General features: G+C 41.9%; 1 protein-coding gene across 1 annotated transcript in view; it reads left to right on the top strand.

Moving 5' to 3' along the window:
• The window catches only part of SPNS2 (SPNS lysolipid transporter 2, sphingosine-1-phosphate), a 158195-nt gene extending 144314 nt beyond the window's left edge, over nt 1-13881 (top strand). The window contains exons 12-13 of the mRNA XM_087717221.1: nt 9883-9932; nt 12641-13881. Of these exons, the coding sequence (XP_087573347.1) occupies nt 9883-9925 (43 nt within the window). The 3' untranslated portion in view covers nt 9926-9932; nt 12641-13881. The remainder of the gene's footprint in view (nt 1-9882; nt 9933-12640) is intronic.
• The last annotated feature ends 4631 nt before the right edge of the window (nt 13882-18512 follow it).

Raw genomic sequence — 18512 nt, 5'->3', positions numbered from 1 at the left:
TTATAGACATGTACTGCCTTATACAGCACTCTCTGGGCAGTTTACAATGTCACCATATTGCCCCCAACCATTTGGGTTCTCATCTAAGAGCCAAGGTGGCGCAGTGGTTAAATGCAGCACTGCAGGCTACTGCTAGATCAGCAGGTCAGCGGTTCAAATCTCACCGGCTCAGGGTTGACTCAGCCTTCCATCCTTCCGAGGTGGGTAAAATGAGGACCCAGATTGTTGGGGGCAATATGCTGACTCTCTGTAAACCGCTTAGAGAGGCCTGAAAGGCCTATGAAGCGGTATATAAGTCTACTGCTATTGCTATATATTGCTATCTTACCAACTTCAGAAGCATGGAAGGGTGAGTCAATCTTCAGCCCCATCAGCATCAAAGTCCAGGCTGTGGGCAGAGTTTGCCTGCAATCCCACATTCTAATCACTGCACCATCAGGGCAAAGCGTGTTACATTAACACAACAATTGCATTTTGTGAACCTGTAGCTTTTTCATACCTTAGTATGTTGTGCTAACTTAAGCATTAGCTGGTCCCATGTTTTGATTGATTGATTGATTGATTACATTTATATGCCACCCTTTTCCCCGAAGGGGACTCAGGGCGGCTCACAATTCAATCAGGGAAGGAGATACCGACAGGGGGATAAAAAAGACGAGACATAACAATACAAAATTTAAAAACACACAACAACCATACCATTCGAGAAGGGGGGCAAAAACTCTTAGCCCCAGGCCTGTCGAAACAGCCAGGTTTTAAGGGCTTTGCGGAAGGCCTGGAGGGTGGTGAGGGTTCGAATCTCCACGGGGAGCTCGTTCCAGAGGGTCGGAGCAGCCACAGAGAAGGCTCTCCTCCGGGTAGTCGCCAGTCGGCATTGGCCGGCGGATGGAATTCGGAGGAGGCCTAATCTGTGGGATCTGATCGGTCTGTTGGAGGTAATTGGCAGCAGGCGGTCTCTCAAGTACGTGATAGCCTTTCTCATACCTTCAAGGAGAAATCAAGATTTCATCTGGGGCCTTTGGCGTGATAACCAGCCACTTCTGCAGCTGATGCTGTGGTCATTGGACTGATGTTCCATGGCTAATGTCTTCTGATGTAACAATTTGCAAATGACAGTGGTGCCTTGGGGAATCATTCCAAGAATGCCTTTAAATTAGAAGTGAAATGCTGCCTCCTTTCCAGGCACAAAAAGACCGTTTGAGAATGTGCATTTTCCATTAATTAAGATCTTTCTTGGCTGAAGGTTCTGCTGAAGTTTCTTGTGGTTCTACAACAGTAGATCTGTTACTTCTTTAACCACTTTGTTTCTCTCATGGTCTCTCCATAAATCTGATCCATCTCCTAGTTCAGAATTAGATAATCTGGGAGAGGGGTTGGATTACAACTGAACTCTGCGACCCTTTGAAGGGTTATAGGAGGCCATCCAGATATGCAATGTCACTAAAAGGGATACGGTGAAGTCACAGGATTTGCTAAGAAATAAATCTGGGCATGGATTTTTTAAATATACACTAACTGACCTAAACAAGCAGGGAATGAGAAGACCTATTATTTATAAATCTGGGATTGTTGAGATTAAATAATACCTATTAATAGCTCTTTGCTACCCTATAATCATATTTAAAATCAGCTGTTGATAAATGCTAAACGCCTGGGTGACCTTCCAGGCATACTTTTAGCTAGATTATACAGAGATCATATATTTAGCCCTGGATGACACCAAGATAATCTCTATTTTATTGGTATAGTCATAAAACATATCTTTTTAAAGATGGCTGACATTTTCACGCATAAAACAAAACGAAACCAAAAACAGGACATTCCCTATTAAGGCGAGCCCAGTAGCTGTCTGCAGACTGAATACACTGATGATGTTAACCAATTTGGGTAACATCTGCAAGAAAACAGCCAAGCTCAAAGAGCACCAAGGATCCTTGACTATGCTATTGCAGAAAGGGTTGTCCTCCAGGCACAGAATCTCCTGGACCGATTGCCAAGACGGTTTAAAGACAGCAACTAGGTTTTTCGCTTAATCCATATTGGGATGAGTGACCCAGGATGAGAAGTACTGAAAGAATCACTGGAGACTGCAGTGCCTTCAGGAAGGTGAAGCAGATGGAAATACAGGTAGTTTTCCAGAGGAAGGTCATGGCACGAGAAGAGAAAACAGGTTCCTGCAAGTCAACAACGGGCCATACAGATGGTATCAACAGGAAGGGCTTATGCCACAGTAATAGTGGCATAACTTCACTAAAGGTTCCTGGAATAACAGACTAACAGAGTTGGAAGGAACCTTGGAGGTCTTCTAGTCCAACTTCCTGCCCAGCAGAAGATCCTATATCATTTTAGACAAAAGTCTGTCCAATCTCTTCTTTAAAAACCTCCAGCGGAGCATCCACAACTTCTGAAGGCAAGCTGTTCCACTGATTAATTATTCTCTGACGGGAAATTTCTCTTTATTTCTTGGTTTCAAGGACCTCACCAGACCCAACAGGAGGTCTTTTAACTAGGACGAAAGTTGGAGGGTGGTGAAACCAGAACCAAACACGATCCACAGGGCAGAGTAAACAATTTAAACACATTCTGGGTCTCCAGAACCAAGCACTTTAACATACCAGAGCGCTAAAGGAACCAGCCAGAGGGATCGCAGACCCACTGTTGGTAGGTTTTGAGAACTTCACATGAATGATTGGTTAGCAAATATTATTCCTCCTTCAAAAAGAAGGTGGAGGTTTCGGAAAACTATAGATCTGTTGGCCTGTAAAATAGCCCCCTGCTGTCGGTTTCCAATTGGAACTTTAGGAAAGTTTTGATCTTGTGCTTCCAGCACCCAGATGCTTAATGATGGGTTGTTTAACTATCCTTTAAACTCCGTTGCCTGAGGAGAACGGAACAGAATGTTGATTTTCCTTCTCTTTTTTAGTATGGTTTTTTTAGTCCTCTTGTGATTCTCTGGGAGGAAAAAACAGAGCACAACTCAACTGCAGTCCTGAATTACTCCCTCTTAAAATTGTCGAAGCAAAACAGATTCGGTGTCCAAATTGAACATTAGGGAAATAAGTAAAATTGTAACAGAAGTTTGGTGACAGTAGTGGGACAAAGAGCCAAGACGAGAAGAAATTTGGGCGAATAGGGAAAGAAGACGAGGCTCCCAGGAAAATGATGGAGAAGGCTGGAAAAAAATCAAAAGCAAGGAACAGAATAAGATGAGGAACAAATTATAAGGCAGTGTTTCTCAACCTTGGCAACTTGAAGATGTCTGGACTTCAACTCCCAGAATTCCCCAGCCAGCATTCGCTGGCTGGGGAATTCTGGGAATTGAAGTCCGGACATCTTCAAGTTCCCAAGGTTGAAAAACACTGTTATAAGGATTAGCAATAAATTACATCTAGATTACAGATGTATAAAATGGTCTAATTTGGTTCATGTCTCTTCCTTAAATGCTGACCGGTGAATTTGTTCCACCTGACTTTTGAGCACATGAAATCTATTTAAATGTAATCATTTTTAACATGTAAATGATAATATAGGTAGTCCTTGACTTATGACCACAATTGGGACCAGACTTGCCACTGCGAAGCACAGCAGTTTTTACATGAATCACATCCAGTTTAATGACCTCTTTGCTATGATTGTTAAGTGAATCGCTGCAGTTGTTAAATGAATCGTGTGTTCATTTAGCAAAACCAGCTTCCCGCATTGACTTTGCTTGTCCGAAGCCTACTGTGGAGGTGGCAAATAAGGATCCCACGACCCCAGGATGCTACAACCAGTGTAAATACAGGCCAATTCCCAAGTGCTGAATTGGGATGGCCGTGGGGATGCAGCAATGGTCGGCTCGTAAGTCTTAGGACTGGTCATAAATCACTTTTTTCCATGCCATTATAACTTTGAATGGTTGCTAAATGAATGGTTGTAAGTCAAAGACTACCTCCATATTTACAAGGTAAATTTACCTTGTAAATTTACAAGGTAAATTTACAAGTTAGTCCAAGGGCTTCTATTTTTTTCCAGAAACTTTTTGAACACAGTATTGAACTGTGATTATAATTCTTGAGAAGTGGAACTAGTGATGAGTAATGAGTCCATAAAAGGAATATGCCTTTTTTTCCGAACAACCATTCATACACCATGTTTAATTAGGTTATTTCCCCAGCATACTGTGCTTGGTTAATCTTAATGTTGGCTAGGAATTTTTTTGTTGTCATAAGTGAGCATGGCTTAGCCAAAAACCCAATAACCATATTGTATCTTGGCAGGCCCCTTGCAGGAACTATTCCTGCTGTATTTCAAGAATTAAAAAACACAATTAGTGAAAGGAGCAACTACCATTTAAAAGAAGGGAGGGAGGGATGGAGGGAGGGAGAAAGAAAGAAAGAAAAAAGAAAGAAAGAAAGAAAGAAAGAAAGAAAGAAAGAAAGAAAGAAAGAAAGAAAGAAAGAAAGAAAGAAAGAAAGATGCAAAGCAGAGCTTTGGAGATGATGGGCATTTTCCCCATCATTCAATTGTAGACAGGGATATCCACTCTGGATTTACTTCTTGATTGATTGGAACATACCTCAATCAAGGAATTGTCAAACAAGCTGACAGTAAACAACCCAGCTGAAGAACCTCCAAGACTAGCCCCACCAACATTGACAGGGCAAGCCATTAGCATATAAAATGAAAGCAAACCACATGCCTTACTACCACTGATGATGTTACCTAGTTTGGTAATGAAACGTCTGCAAAAAAACCACCAAGCTCAGAGAGCATCAAGGACCCCTACTAAGAATCCTTCTACAACCTGTGAAGCCTTCTAAAACTGAAGTTTTGTTTCCAAGACTGAATTTTTATCATTAATCTTGGAGAAGCAGAGCTTGGTTTTTGTAAATACCAGTCTCCCCATAGGATGGTATCCTAAGTTCAGGGAAATACCAGTTCTCAAATTGTTTCAGTTGTTCCCATTCTCTTTCCTTTTTTTGTGTGTTCATTTTAATTTTCCATTTGTTTGCTTGCTTGTAAAAAAGGGACGCGGTGGCTCAGTGGCTAAGACACTGAGCTTGTTGATCAGAAAGGTCTGGTAGTCCGAATCCCTAGCACCACGTAACGGAGTAAGCTCCCGTTACTTGTCCCAACTTCTGCCAACCTAGCAATTCGAAAGCATGTAAAAATGCATGTAGAAAAATAGGAACCACCTTTGGTGGGAAGGTAACAGCGTTCCATGCGTCTTTGATGTTTAGTCATGCTGGCCACATGACCACAGAGACGTCTTCAGACAGTGCTGGCTCTTTGGCTTAGAAACAGAGATGAGCACCGCCCCCTAGAGTCGGGAACGACTAGCACATATGTGCGAGGAGAACCTTTACCTTTAAACTTAGACCTGTATAGAAAAACCTTGGGCCATTTTTTTAAGTGTGCAGGATTCTTTTGGCAATTTTATTATACTGTAGCATTTAAGAAATTAAAACTCATGGGGTGGGGGGGGAGAAAAGGCTAATGGGACCATGGTATTATTAAAATAGATTATAATGTTCAGATGAAACCAGTTTACCGGCGGAAGAAGTGTGCGTGTGTAAATGCAAACACAGCCTGCGGGTTCTTCAGTGAACCTTGCACGGTGTTGAATTAGATCCTTTTCTGCATTCCATTAAATAATACTTAATGACTCATTTTGGAGCGTTAGGCTAGGTTAAAATAACAGCTGCGATAAATCCTTCATTATAAAAGCACACAATAATTGTGGAATAAGATTTAGTCACTTGCGGTGGGGAAAAATTCTGAGAATTTCTGCAGGTAGCGACAGTACGCGGAGAGAATGCAGAGAGGCTTTAAAAAAACGTCAATAGGCTTTAGTAAAAAAGAAAAGAAAAGAAAAGGAGCCGTTCCAGATTTCAAGGGTCTATTTTTCCTCCTGCTGCTCAAAACAAAAGAGATTTGGAGCCAGTTCCTTGTCAGGGAGGAAGCAGCAAAAAGCCTAACGGTCCTTCTACCTTGAGAAGAATAAAAGCGTTTGCAAATCTCCCGGAACAAGTTTGGGAGTTCTGTGATTCCAGGATACATACCAGGGGTGGGCTTCAAAAATTTTAGCAAGGGGTTCTCTGCTCGGTTGCTGGGTGGGCACGGTCAGGGTGGGCGTGGCCTAGTTGGCCTTCTGAACCATAGCGGTGGGGGGGGGGTGTTTTTGCCCCCTTGGGCTCCGAAGGCTTTCATCACGCCTCCGGGAGGGCGAAAACAGCCTCCCCAGGCTCTGGAGGCCAGAAATGGGCCCATTTCCGGCCTTCCCAGACTTCCGCTAGGCCTGTTTTTCACCCTTCCTGAGCCTCCACGCACACCATGCACTTACCTGGATCTAAAACGTGCCATGTGAGGACTCCTGGGAGGGGCAGGGTGGGGTGGGCGGGGCCAGCCAGGAGTGGGATTTGAGGGTTCTCCAAACTGCACAGAATGTTAGCTAGAACTTCTCCCGAAACCCTGCGAACCCCCAGCAGCCCACCCCTGATACCCGCCCTCAAACCGATTCTTGTAGACACTCTGCAGTGCTTCTCCTGTCCCTAATTGCCAAATTAACCATAGGGGTTTCCCACTACTCTGAGGGAGATAGCAAATAGCAATTGACTTGTAAATCCTAAAAATGGCTTAATGCTTTAAAACATAAAGAACATCTTTCCATCAAAAGATCTTAGCAAAATCACAGGAAGTCCCATCTGGTTATATATCAGACACATCCACTAGAAATCGTTTCCTCTCAGTTTCTTCTCCAAAATTGTTCAGTTCAATCCCTGGCCAACAAACGTTACTCATGCCTGTTCTACAGAGATGGAGAAGTTTGAGGCAAAGACCGGTCTGCTTTTCAACAAGATTTGACTTTTGGGAACGATGGTTGGAAGATTTGCATCTAAATCAAAACTGCATCCAATTTTGGTCTGCATCCAGTTTCGGTTGCCACAATGTAAAAAAGATGTGGAGACTCTAGAAAGAGTGCAGAGAAGAGCAACAAAGATGATTAGGGGTCTTGAGGATTAAACATATAAAGAGCGGTTGCAGGAACTGGGTATGGCTAGTCTTATGAAAAGAAGGACCAGGGGTGACATGATAGCAGTGTTCCAATATATCAGGGATTGCCACAGAGAAGAGGGAGTCAAGCTATTCTCCAAAGCACCTGAGGTAGAACAAGAAGCAATGGGTGGAAACTAATCAAGGGGAGAAGCAACTTAGAACTAAGGAGAAATTTCCTGACAGAACAATTAATCAATGGAACAACTTGCCTCTAGAAGTTGTAAATGCTCCAACACTAGAAGTTTTTAAGAAGAAATTAGATAACCATCTGTCTGAAATGGTGTAGAATTTTATGCCTAAGTGGGGTTGGACTAGAAGGCCTCCAAGGTCCCTTCCAACTCTTATTCTATATTTAAGTATTTGTTAATTGCTCAACAGTTTAGAACTGGAGGTTCAGTGGTAACTTGTTACTCAATTACTTTGAAATTCATCAAATTTGGTAGTCAACTTATTTTGTCTCATAAAAATTTTGTCCCAGTATTCATCGTTTGTTTGGATTCACTACATTATTCCTTATGGGAAAAAATTGTTTGGTACTCATCATTTTTGGTACGCATCGCGCCTCCCAGAACCAATTCAGTACTGAGGTACCACAATACTTTCTAGGGGCTACAGTGTTGACCTGATCCAAGAAGCTTGAGACATCTAGAGGTATTGAAGTTGTCATAACAACAGAAATCTGTCTGGAATTGTCATTCCTAGACTGAATAAGATTCAGAAGATTCTGAAATACGCAGCAAACATTTTGACTTCCAAGGTCTACTTTGGATGTTTATTGTTAGTTCTATAGAAGATGAAACATGCATAATTTGATCTCATCCATCCCAGATTGGAGAAGGAAGGGAATGAAAATCAGAACCCCTGGAGAACCATCCTGGATTAGCACCTTTCCCATTTGAAAAAAAAAGGGGGGATCATTTGAAATCTGGCACGATTGTAAAATGTTTGACAGTTTGGTGATTTTCTGAAAGAACATTAAAATCTTGACAGATTTTGGCACCATTGTAAAAGATGTCAAAAGGTTTGCTCGTCTCACATGACTTTAGATAGTTTGGGTAAATACTTTTTTTTTTTTTAAAGGATTGCAAACATCATCTTACATAGTAAAAAAAAAATATTTTCCATTTTCATAACATATAATCACATGTATACTATTACATAGCCAATATCATATTGTATTAAGTAATAATTACATCAATTTCTCTTGCCATCAACTCCCAGAAAGATAAAAACCAATTATTAACTCTTCTGCTCTCCATACACTTTCTTCTGCCTCTCTCCTCCCCCTCCTTACCTCCTTTCTTCCCTCCATCATCCTTTTCTACTCTACTTCCCCTTCCTTTCTCCTTCTCCTCTCTCCTCATTCCACTCCTCCTTATTCTCCTCATCTTCCCCCCCTTACCCTCTCTCCTATCCCTCTCTTCCTAATCATCTTGCAATCAATCTCTTGAATTATCTGGCGTCTCTGGGGCTCTTCTAAATTTAACTGAAAAATTTAATGCCATCGCCACCATTCTGCTGTCTTCCAACTCTATTATCGCAGCGGTCCCCAATCTTTCTGGTGTGGGGGGGAAGGGGGATGTCAGCATGAGCGCAGCTCTATTTGCACAAGTGTGAGTGCCTGCCACTTGTACAAATGGAGCTTTGTCTGCGAGTGCAAGTGCCCACTGCCAGGTATGTGGAACTGCACTCATACACGTGCCCATCGTTTCCATGGACTGGTTCCAAATGGAACCAGGGCTGGTAGTGGGCTGGTAGTGGGCTGTGACCCAGGGGTTGGGGATCCCTGTATTACTCTCCGACAAGCATATTTATTGGCCATGGTGGGAGTTGCCATTCAACACATCTGGAGAATTCCAGTATAGAAAAGGAATACGTGGCTTTTATAGGCCTCACTTTCTTGTTGTTTGTTTATTATATATTATTATATTATATATTATATATTATCTTCAGGTTAATCCTCAAGGCTTGTGGTCTCTCAGCTGCCTAGAACAAGTACTGGCTTAAGAGTCTTCCTGTGTTACTTAAAGAAAAATAATACTAGGTATTTGTGTAATCCAGATGCGTTAAGTCTTCTCAATTTTTTTGGCTTTTAGTTTTCAACCATTTGTTTGAAACCCTTTCTCTTTCTGTCACTGAGTCAGACTTACAGCTTGGCCTTTTCTTTTCTTTTCTTTTGCTCGGTAGTTTTTGCCGTCTGCTTTTACTGCATCTGCTTTAAATATCTCCTTTGTTGTGTTACTGTTTTTAATCTTACCCGTCACACTGTGTTGTTTTTGGTTTCATCCTTATGGATGTATTTAGAAAGTGGCGTGCTGTTTTGGAAAAAAAAAAAGAAGGCAAAATGACAAGCTATTTTCCTACGTTCTGTGTTCTAAGATCAGATACTGGGAATTGAAGGCTTTTAATTTGATTGAGGGGGTGTTAAAAAATTAAAATTGAGACTCGGTAAGACAGTTTGAGAAAATATGCTTTTGTCAGCAGAGAGTCTTGATATATAAATTATAGTAGTCATTCAAACAGCAGCTATCGGTGCGCATTACACCATTATACCAAACAGAAATCTATTCCTGATAAAAGAAAAATACTTTGTGGAAATCATGTGGGACTTTTAACTTTTAAGAGCTTTGTTAATTGCCTGATTGTAACTTTTTTAAAACTGTAATACCTGATCTCCACTGAGATTGAGGAGGGGGGGATGCAGAGCAATTTGTAAAGTAAAGCTTATAAAATCCAATTTATATGATTGTATGCTTGTATATGCATGTTGTATATGCATTGTGTATGCATGTTGTGAAGAAAAAAAAAGCTTGAAACGTGACAATTCCATTTCTTTTTCCCCAGGGTAAACCAACTTATGATGCCTCCAACCTCAGTGAAAGTTTAAGACGGCGGTAAGTAACAAAGGCAATATGTAAAAGCATCCTAAGAATTCTAGGAATTTCCAGGGCCTGCCTGGAATTCTAGTTGATCCTGTTTTGGGTTCCCCCCCTCCCCGAAAAAGGCAATTTTATGATGACAGGTTACTTGCAATAAAATAGCTGCATTCAGATGAACAATTAATAAGCCTGTTGAAATGAAATGACAATTTTGATGGCAGATGAAATCTCATCGCTTGATTTGCTAAATAACATCAGGTAGTCTTCATAAACTACAATATAGCTTTCAAGTTCATCCAGACTGGTTAGCCAAGGTTTGGATATAAAATCAATTTTAAACCACGGGTTGGTGCCCTGGTTAGTGTCCATTTTCTCCCCTAAACAATTTTTAAAACACGCATCAGGAAAAACTGAATTGCAGACCGTTTTTACATGCAAGTTGGCCGGTTTGTTCAACATGCTTCACTTTGATTAGCCCATTTTGTGGATTCAGCAATTTGGGAATAATAAATTAACCTGAATATAATGAAAATAAAGAACAATCTAACACAGTGTCACTGAACTACATGTCTGAATGCATCTGTTAAGCTTTTGCTTGACCCGATTGAACATATTGTGTGAACAGTGACAGCGTTAATTTATGACAAAGCTAAATTAAGTTTGGCTATGAATTAAAAGGAATACATACTTTTCTTTGAAATAACTTTGCCTCTGGTCCTCAAATTTACAACCTTTGAGGTCTGTACAGCAAAGGAAATCCTAAGTAAGATCATAAAATTTTAGTGTTTCGCTTAGTAACCACTTTGGTTAATGATCAAATTGCTGGTCACAGAATGAGGATTACTTGTAGTTTAACTTCTAGTGTGTGAGTTACGTTTGTATATTTCCCCAAACTTTTCAATATGGCCTTTCTTTCATGTTAGCCTTTGTGAATTAAACTTTAAGATAACCATTTTCTCCAACATCTCAAAAAGGCACCTATATAACCCAATGCACATTTAGCTAAATGCAATTGGAATTAAGTAAAGGAAGTATTAGGAAATATTGAAAGCATTTTGCTTCCCATACACCAGTGTTTTTCAACCTTGGCAACTTGAAGATGTCCGGACTTCAACTCCAAGAATTCCCCAGCCAGCATTCTGGGAGTTGAAGTCCGGACATCTTCAAGTTGCTAAGGTTGAGAAACACTGCCATACACATTAGTTGGAGCTGTGGGAACTCAGAATACAATACTACATTAGCGCTGCTTGGTCCAATCTCTTTTAGTAATTGGGGCCTAGATATCCACTCTCTCTGATTCTGGTAATTCTTTGGAATTACTGAGGCTTGGAGGCATTGCTTCTCTGTGATAATGTCAGACGTTTGAAATGTCCTTCTCGTGGACACCTGGTTCTCTTTGATTATGGTCCAGAAACAGCTCAGATTAGAATTCTTCAAAGGGCGTCTGGGTCATGAGATCAATTTGATCAGCCTTATCAGTTGGTTTTTGTCAGGATATATATCTTTGTAGTCTGTGTTTACTTGGATTATGGAAGTTCTTGGTTTTTTTACTGTTTACTTTGACATTTGTGGACTACCCAGAGTCTTATGAGATTGTGGCAGCGTATAAATGTGATAATCGATAGATGATAAATGATGAGAGATGATGTGTGTGTGTGTGTGTGTGTGTGTGTGAGAGAGAGAGAGAGAGAGGGAGGGAGGGAGGGAGGATAATAATAAAAGATAAAAGATAGATAAAAAAGAGAGAAATGTGATAGATTAGATAGATAGATAGATAGATAGATAGATAGATAGATAGATAGATAGATAGATAGATAGATAGATAAATAGATAGATAGATGGATGATAGATAGGAAGGTAGGTAGGTAGGTAGGTAGGAAGGTAGGTAGGTAGGTAGGTAGAGAGAGAGAGAGAGAGAGAGAGAGAGAGAGATAAAATAGATAGAGAAATAATAGATAATAGATAGATAGAGATGATAGAGACATGATAGATAATAGATAATAGTAGATAACAATAGATTAAAGATAGATAGAAAAGGGAGTGAAATATGATGGATGGATGGTTGGATGAATGGATAGATAGAGATAGATAAGGAAAGAGACAATCTCTGAGATAGATATATAGAAAGTTAATGATAGGGATACATAGATAGCTAGATTATAGAGATAGATAAATGACAGAGAGATCTGGGATAGATATATAGTAGATTATATACAAGATAGATAGATAGATAGATAGATAGATAGATAGATAGATAGATAGATAGATAGATAGATGATATATGAGAGAGAGAGAGAGAGAGGGAGGGAGGGAGGGAGGGAGGGAGAGAGAGAGAGAGAGAGAGAGAGAGAGAGAGAGAGAGAGAGAGAGAGAGAGAGAGAGAGAGAGAGAGAGAGAGAGAGAGAGAGAGAGTAGTCAACATCTTCCCTCTGTAGTAAAGAGCCACATTGTACTCTTTTAATAGGAAAACCCAAGATGCAGCATTGGGTTTGTGCTTTAAATGACCAGTTATTCACCAAGTCTGAGGGGACACTTTCAACAGAAACCTGAATATATTTTTCCAGCCAGTCCAGCAATTTGCAGCCTGTTGGATTCTGGCCACGGCCACTTTAATGGTCCAAGCCAGTACAAAAGAATGGGCTATAGATTTGACTGTCTCTCTGTGAAAGCATCTGTATCCTTCTCCCCACATTAACAGTTCTTCTTTGTTTCCTTCCTCTCAGCTGACATCTCGGGCAATGAAGGCAATCTTTCGTAGCTGCCACTAAACCACAAAATGAGCACCTGTGGAAGACCTCCCCCCCCCTTCATCCCTCCCCCCTCCTCATGCTTGGAGCCGGAGAAAATCCAGACTCTCGGACACAATGGATTGGTGGCGTTTCAGCAAAATGAAGGTGTCTGCTGGGCACACAAGAGGCCTTGTAGTCTGCAGAGGCATGGATGACCACTTGCTCCTAAATCTGAAAGGGTGCTGATTCTTTCATCGTCCCATCTCCAAAAAGAGACATCTGGGGAACTGAATAGACTTTGTTTCCAGCCAAGGAAGACACCCACTTCTGCTAACGGAGCAAACAGCTAACACTACTTAACAATCTTACTTTGGTCATCAACCCTGTCTTCAGGTAGAGACATTACACCAGCCTCCCCAAAAAGCAGGGCTTTTTCCTCCTGGTTAGAGCTCCCCAGATACATTTGCTGCTGTTCAATAAAGTAGTAGGATACCATTTTTTCCCTGCAAGACACCAAAAAGATTGGATTAGCTGGATAGGTTTTGTTTTTTTCCCCTTTTGCTTTACCTAAGAGTGTCATTTGCACTAGCAGTTTACTGCTGGAGCTACCTCAGACCTATCAATTGTTGTTGGTTTTTTTGGGTCCAGCATGACTGGAGATTTCTAATTTTCCAAGGGGAATGTCAGATATTCCCCCCCCCCCCAGTCTCTTGGGAAATGGAGAGAAATGACAGCAAGCATTTACTATCAATCTACCAATGATTCTCCAGGCCAAAAAAGAAAACGGCTCGACTGACCATTTCCAGTGGCAATATCCTCCTCCCTCCCTTTTTAAAGAGAGAGAATGGTTGTTTTTTTCTGTTTACAAGCTAGAGCGGAGAACGGCCTCAAAATTCCATCCTGAATTTTGCATAGGTTCGAGGTTCAAGGTTCATTTTATTTATATGCCGCCCTATTCCCAGCGGGACTCAGGGCGGCGCACAAACCCAAGGAGGGGGGAGGGAAAAACACAAAAACTACAAAAAGTACAGGGCATTTAAAACAACCAACAGCCACACAATTCGAGAGGGGAAGGGAACTCATCGACCCCAGGCCTGCCGACACAGCCAGGTTTTAATGGCTTTTCGGAAGCCTGGAGAGAGGTGAGGGTCCGAATCTCTGCGGGGAGCTCGTTCCAAAGGGCCGGAGCCGCCACAGAGAAGGCCCTCCCCCGGGTAGTGGCCAGATGACATTGGCTAGTACAGTGTTTTTCAACCTTGGCAACTTGAAGATGTCCGGACTTCAACTCCCAGAATTCCCCAGCCAGCATTCGCTGGCTGGGGAATTCTGGGAGTTGAAGTCCGGACATCTTCAAGTTGCCAAGGTTGAAAAACACTGGGCTAGTAGACGGAACCCGGAGGAGGCCTAATCTGTGTGATCTAATGGGTCTTTGGGAGGTAATTGGCAGCAGGCGGTCTCTCAAGTACCCAGGACGTTGAAGTGAGGTGGTTGAGAGGCAGTTCACCCTTTTGGCTTTGAGAAAGGACCCGTGGCTGTGAAGCCCCATTAATCCCAACCAGTCCTCTGTGTATCTCATCTCTGCTCCACCAGATCTCCAGGAAACTGACAGCCTTCCAGATGTCAGAAAAGTAGAGACGGAGCAGAAATTAGTTCCATCTGAAATGGATCTTGGCTACAAGTTAGTTTCACACAGCAGATTTTAATAGATTTGTCTCTCATACACGTGCCATGCACGCATACAGAGTTTTCATTAACTCATGTTCAGCAGGGATAGTTCACCGAGGAACTGTTTCCTCTCCTTCCCCTGTAGAGTTATCTAGATTTGCATGGCGGCATCATTCAATTCAGTTGCTCTCATTCTGAAGCTAAAATGTTGCAGGATCAGCGTCTGGAATCCTTCAGCTCAGGGGTCTCCAACCTTGGCAACTTTAAGCCTGGAGGATTTCAACTCCCAGAATTCTGGAAGTTGAAGTCCTCCAGGCTTAAAGTTGCCAAGGTTGGAGACCCCTGCTCCAGCTCCTCCTAAACTTCACTGGCCCTGATATGATCTGCCAAAATTGTTCCTGGCTCTCTTTTTAGGATCCAATTTAGCATGTAGCTTCGTTCCAAATCATTGTAGTAGGGGATCTAAACGGCTCTAAAGCAAGCAGACTAACCGAGCGCTGGATCCAACAATCCCAGCGAGAGACCCCCACAGCCAAGGAAGAGAGTCAACTCCAATAGATATGGCCAGTCCTTCTGAAACGCCAAGATCGCTCGCCAGAATCCAATTTTAGCAGAAAAGAGCATTTTGTTTTGGTCCTCGGCTGGCCCAATGGCAGGTGCCACCTCAAAGGAACCCCAACATGGTAAAACTAGGGCAAAATATTTGACGTGGGATGCTAAACCAGGCTTTGATAAAATGAAAACCAGTGAACGGGGCTTGGAGGTTACACCAAAGTAGAAGAAAAAGATCTTTCTTGAGCAGACATCCATAAATATTGAAAAGGGCCTCGGTTTTCTATTGCCTATGAATCTCAGTCATGAATGGAAGTCATCCAAGTCCTCGGCCCAGCTCTCCTCCTTAAATGAGACTAATTCGTTTTCAAAGATCCCAGCAAGATGGGAAGTGACTCCACTTCCAACTCCCCCTTTCCCTCTTCCAGCCAGGCCTGACTTGGAGGAATTGGCATTTTTGTTCTCAGACTTTTCACCAAAAGAGACGTTTTAATGATCACTTTGACAAGTGGAAAGCACGGAAGCGTGATACTAATGTTTTTCTTGTTATACAAGGCAGGACTCAAATTGTTTTTTCTGATTTTCTTTCAGAAGCAAAATTGAACAAATGGGTATTTTATTTTTTAAAGGACCATGAAATTGATTATGGATCTCAGAGTATAAAAATAAAGCAGTCAAAATATATATATATAAATGAATATATAGATATATATATATATGTATACGCATACATAATGTAAATTAAGAAATAAAACATATTTAAACAGTGGGTGCTGGCGTTTTCGTTTTTCCCGTAATTGCTGCTGTTCTTCCCTATGCACTGTGTGAATTTACACTATGAGTCTGAACACAATAGTTAAGATTTGCTTTGAAATACAACTACCGTAGTCTCCATGGGCGTGACCCGTCAAAAGCGCGATCGACGAAAGCACGCATTTGACGTCATCACAGCGCGACGAAAAAAATTAAAAATTGAAATAAAAATAAAATTAAAGCAAGCCGATTCACATAAAGGTAAGGATTAGGTTTAGGGTTAGGGTTAGGTTAAGGGTTAGGGTTAGGTTTAGAGCGTTAGGGTTACGTTTAGCGTTAGGTTAAGGGTTAGCGTTAGATTTAGCGTTAGGTTAAGGGTTAGGTTTAGGGTTAGGTTTAGGGTTAGATTTAGGGTTAGGTTTAGGGTTAGGTTTAGGGTTAGGTTTGGGGGGGTTAGGGTAAGGTTTTCGCTTTATTTTTACATTTTTCGATCACAGCGCGATGTTTTCATCGCGCTGTGATGACGTCAAATGCGCGCTTTTGTTGACCGCGATTTTGTCGTCCATGGTTTTGTGGTGGAACCCTCTATGGGAGCTTCTGCCAAGATAAGAGCAGAGGAGGGTTGCCAAATTGTGTGTGTGTTTATAAGAAGGACTTTCCTTTTATTGGTTTTCCACAACCTGAGATGTTGACCAGCAGTTTCTACAAAATATGGAAATGAATGGCAGTTGGGAAACTTTAATCCACACCAAAGAGTTGCCAATTCTGAGGAAACCTATTACTGTATAAGGCTAAAGGTTCTCCTCGCACGTGAATGCTAGTCGTTCTAAACCATGGGTTGTCAACCTGGTCCCTACCGCCCACTAGTGGGCATTTCGGGATTCCAGGTGGGCGGTAGGGACTTCGGAGGTTAAAACCTCCTTTTGAGCGAGTGGGCAGGCACGAGCGCAGACATCAATAAACCAACGTGAGCGTGCACTCAAACAAGCAAACACGTGGGAAGAGGAAGGGGAGGAGTGGAAACTGATAGCAGGGACAGGCAGAAGCAGAGCAGAGCAGTTGCAAAATAGGAGAAAGAAAAGTTATAGGCAGGAGAGAATTGTTGTTGGCTAATAATAATAAGTGGGCTAACTAGCTCAGCCTTACTTTTGTACATTGCCCTAAGGAAGGTAAAAAAAAAGGGAGATAAAAAGGAAAAGATTTAAAAAAATTAACAAAAGGAAGAAAAAATAGAGAAAAGGGGATAAAATAGAGGAGAGTAAGCAGTGTTTAGTCTGGCTCATAAATTAAGTTTTGTTATCTTATAAAATAATAGAAAGAAATATGTAAAGGAAGAAGGAGAAAATAAAAAAGGGAAAAGAGATCCTTGATATAGTAAAAAACTATAAGAAGGGTAAAGAAGAAGAAGGCAGGAAAAAGAAGGCACCCAATACAGCATTGTTTTTGGTGTTTGTAATAAAAGGGAAAAGAGGAGGGAAAAAAGCACTGTGTGGAGTGAAGATCAAAATGTAAGCGTAAAAGTAGTTGTTAAATTGTGAAACAAATTTGGAACCCAAGTCTGAAAAAAAGAAATATGCTCATGTTCCGCACTTGCGCAAAAACTGGTGGGCAGTAAGGAATTTTTTCCATCAAGAAAGATCCATTAGTGGGCGGTAGATAGAAATAGGTTGACTACCACTGTTCTAGACTCTAGGGCGGTGCTCATCTCCGTTTCAAAGCTGAAGAGCCAGCGCTATCCGAAGGGGGGAACATACAATTGTATAAGTCAGGGGTCAGCAAACGTAAACACTCAAAGAGCCATTTGGACCCGTTTCCCACAGAAAAGAAAACACCGGGAGCCACAAAGGCCCTAACCGGAAGCCCCCTGTTCAATTCTGGAGCTGACTGGAAGTTCAGTTCCCCCACCCATAGAGTCTCCTCCTAGAGCGGCATACTTTTTCCACCACCTGTCATAACCGAAAGCCCTATCAATTGTGGAGTCAACTGGAAAACCCTCCCCTTGCCATGGAGTCTTCTCTGGCGTACTGTGCTTCTCCCCCCCGCCACGGGAAGCTCCTCTCAAAATTGTGGCGCCGACCAGTGATGGAGCCGCAGCAGAGGGAGGAAAGAGCCACATGCGGCTCCAGAGCCGCAGTTTCCTAACCCCTGGTATAAGTAATACTTTCAAAAAAGCTGTATAAGGAGGCCAAGATTGAGATTTTTAAGAAGGTTGTAGCAAGGAATTGGACCAATTCTCGGAATCTTTCAGAGGGTTAAAGCCATAGAATGCTTCTCATTAGATTTTTCCTTCATACTTTTTTGGCTTATTTCACTGAGCTGCTGTACAAGTGTACAAATCTAAAACAGGAACAGCCGTTCTGGCCCTGATAGCTACGCACCATCCATTCCCAAAGACCTTCCGAAACCAATTTAAGTTTTTATCATTTTTTGCCATCCTGACCTCGGGAGGCTGATTGTTCTGAAAGAGGGGAACCTACAATGGAAGCATTCCACTTACTCGACTATCTCTCGAGAAATCAGTTCCTATTTATAGGAACACAATTTGAACTAGATGGACCTCCTTCAGAAAGCTTCCCCTCCGATTCCACAATTCTAAGATTCAATATGTCACAAGCGGCACCACAAAAAAATAAATGCAATTCACTTTCACAAACTGCTACCTGTCATCGTATATTTATATGAGAATAAGGGCCAAGAGCATTTCAGGGAGTCCTCGCTTTACAAGAGTTTAGGGGCTGTTCAAAGCAGGGGTGGGTTCTGGCAGGCACTAATGCTGGTTTGCACATGTGCATGCAGTTGATATGCACTGCATGGACATGTGCAGTGCAATTAAAATTGTTCTGCGCATGCACAGAACTGAAAAACTAGATGGCAGCACCAATGGCGCCACCCAAGG

The sequence above is a fragment of the Thamnophis sirtalis genome, unplaced genomic scaffold (genome assembly GCF_051295495.1).
Source record: "Thamnophis sirtalis isolate CommonGarterSnake01/CBP01778 unplaced genomic scaffold, rThaSir2_p1.2 scaffold_6, whole genome shotgun sequence".
NCBI lineage: Eukaryota > Metazoa > Chordata > Lepidosauria > Squamata > Natricidae > Thamnophis > Thamnophis sirtalis.
This window is presented reverse-complemented; position numbering and strand designations above follow the sequence as displayed.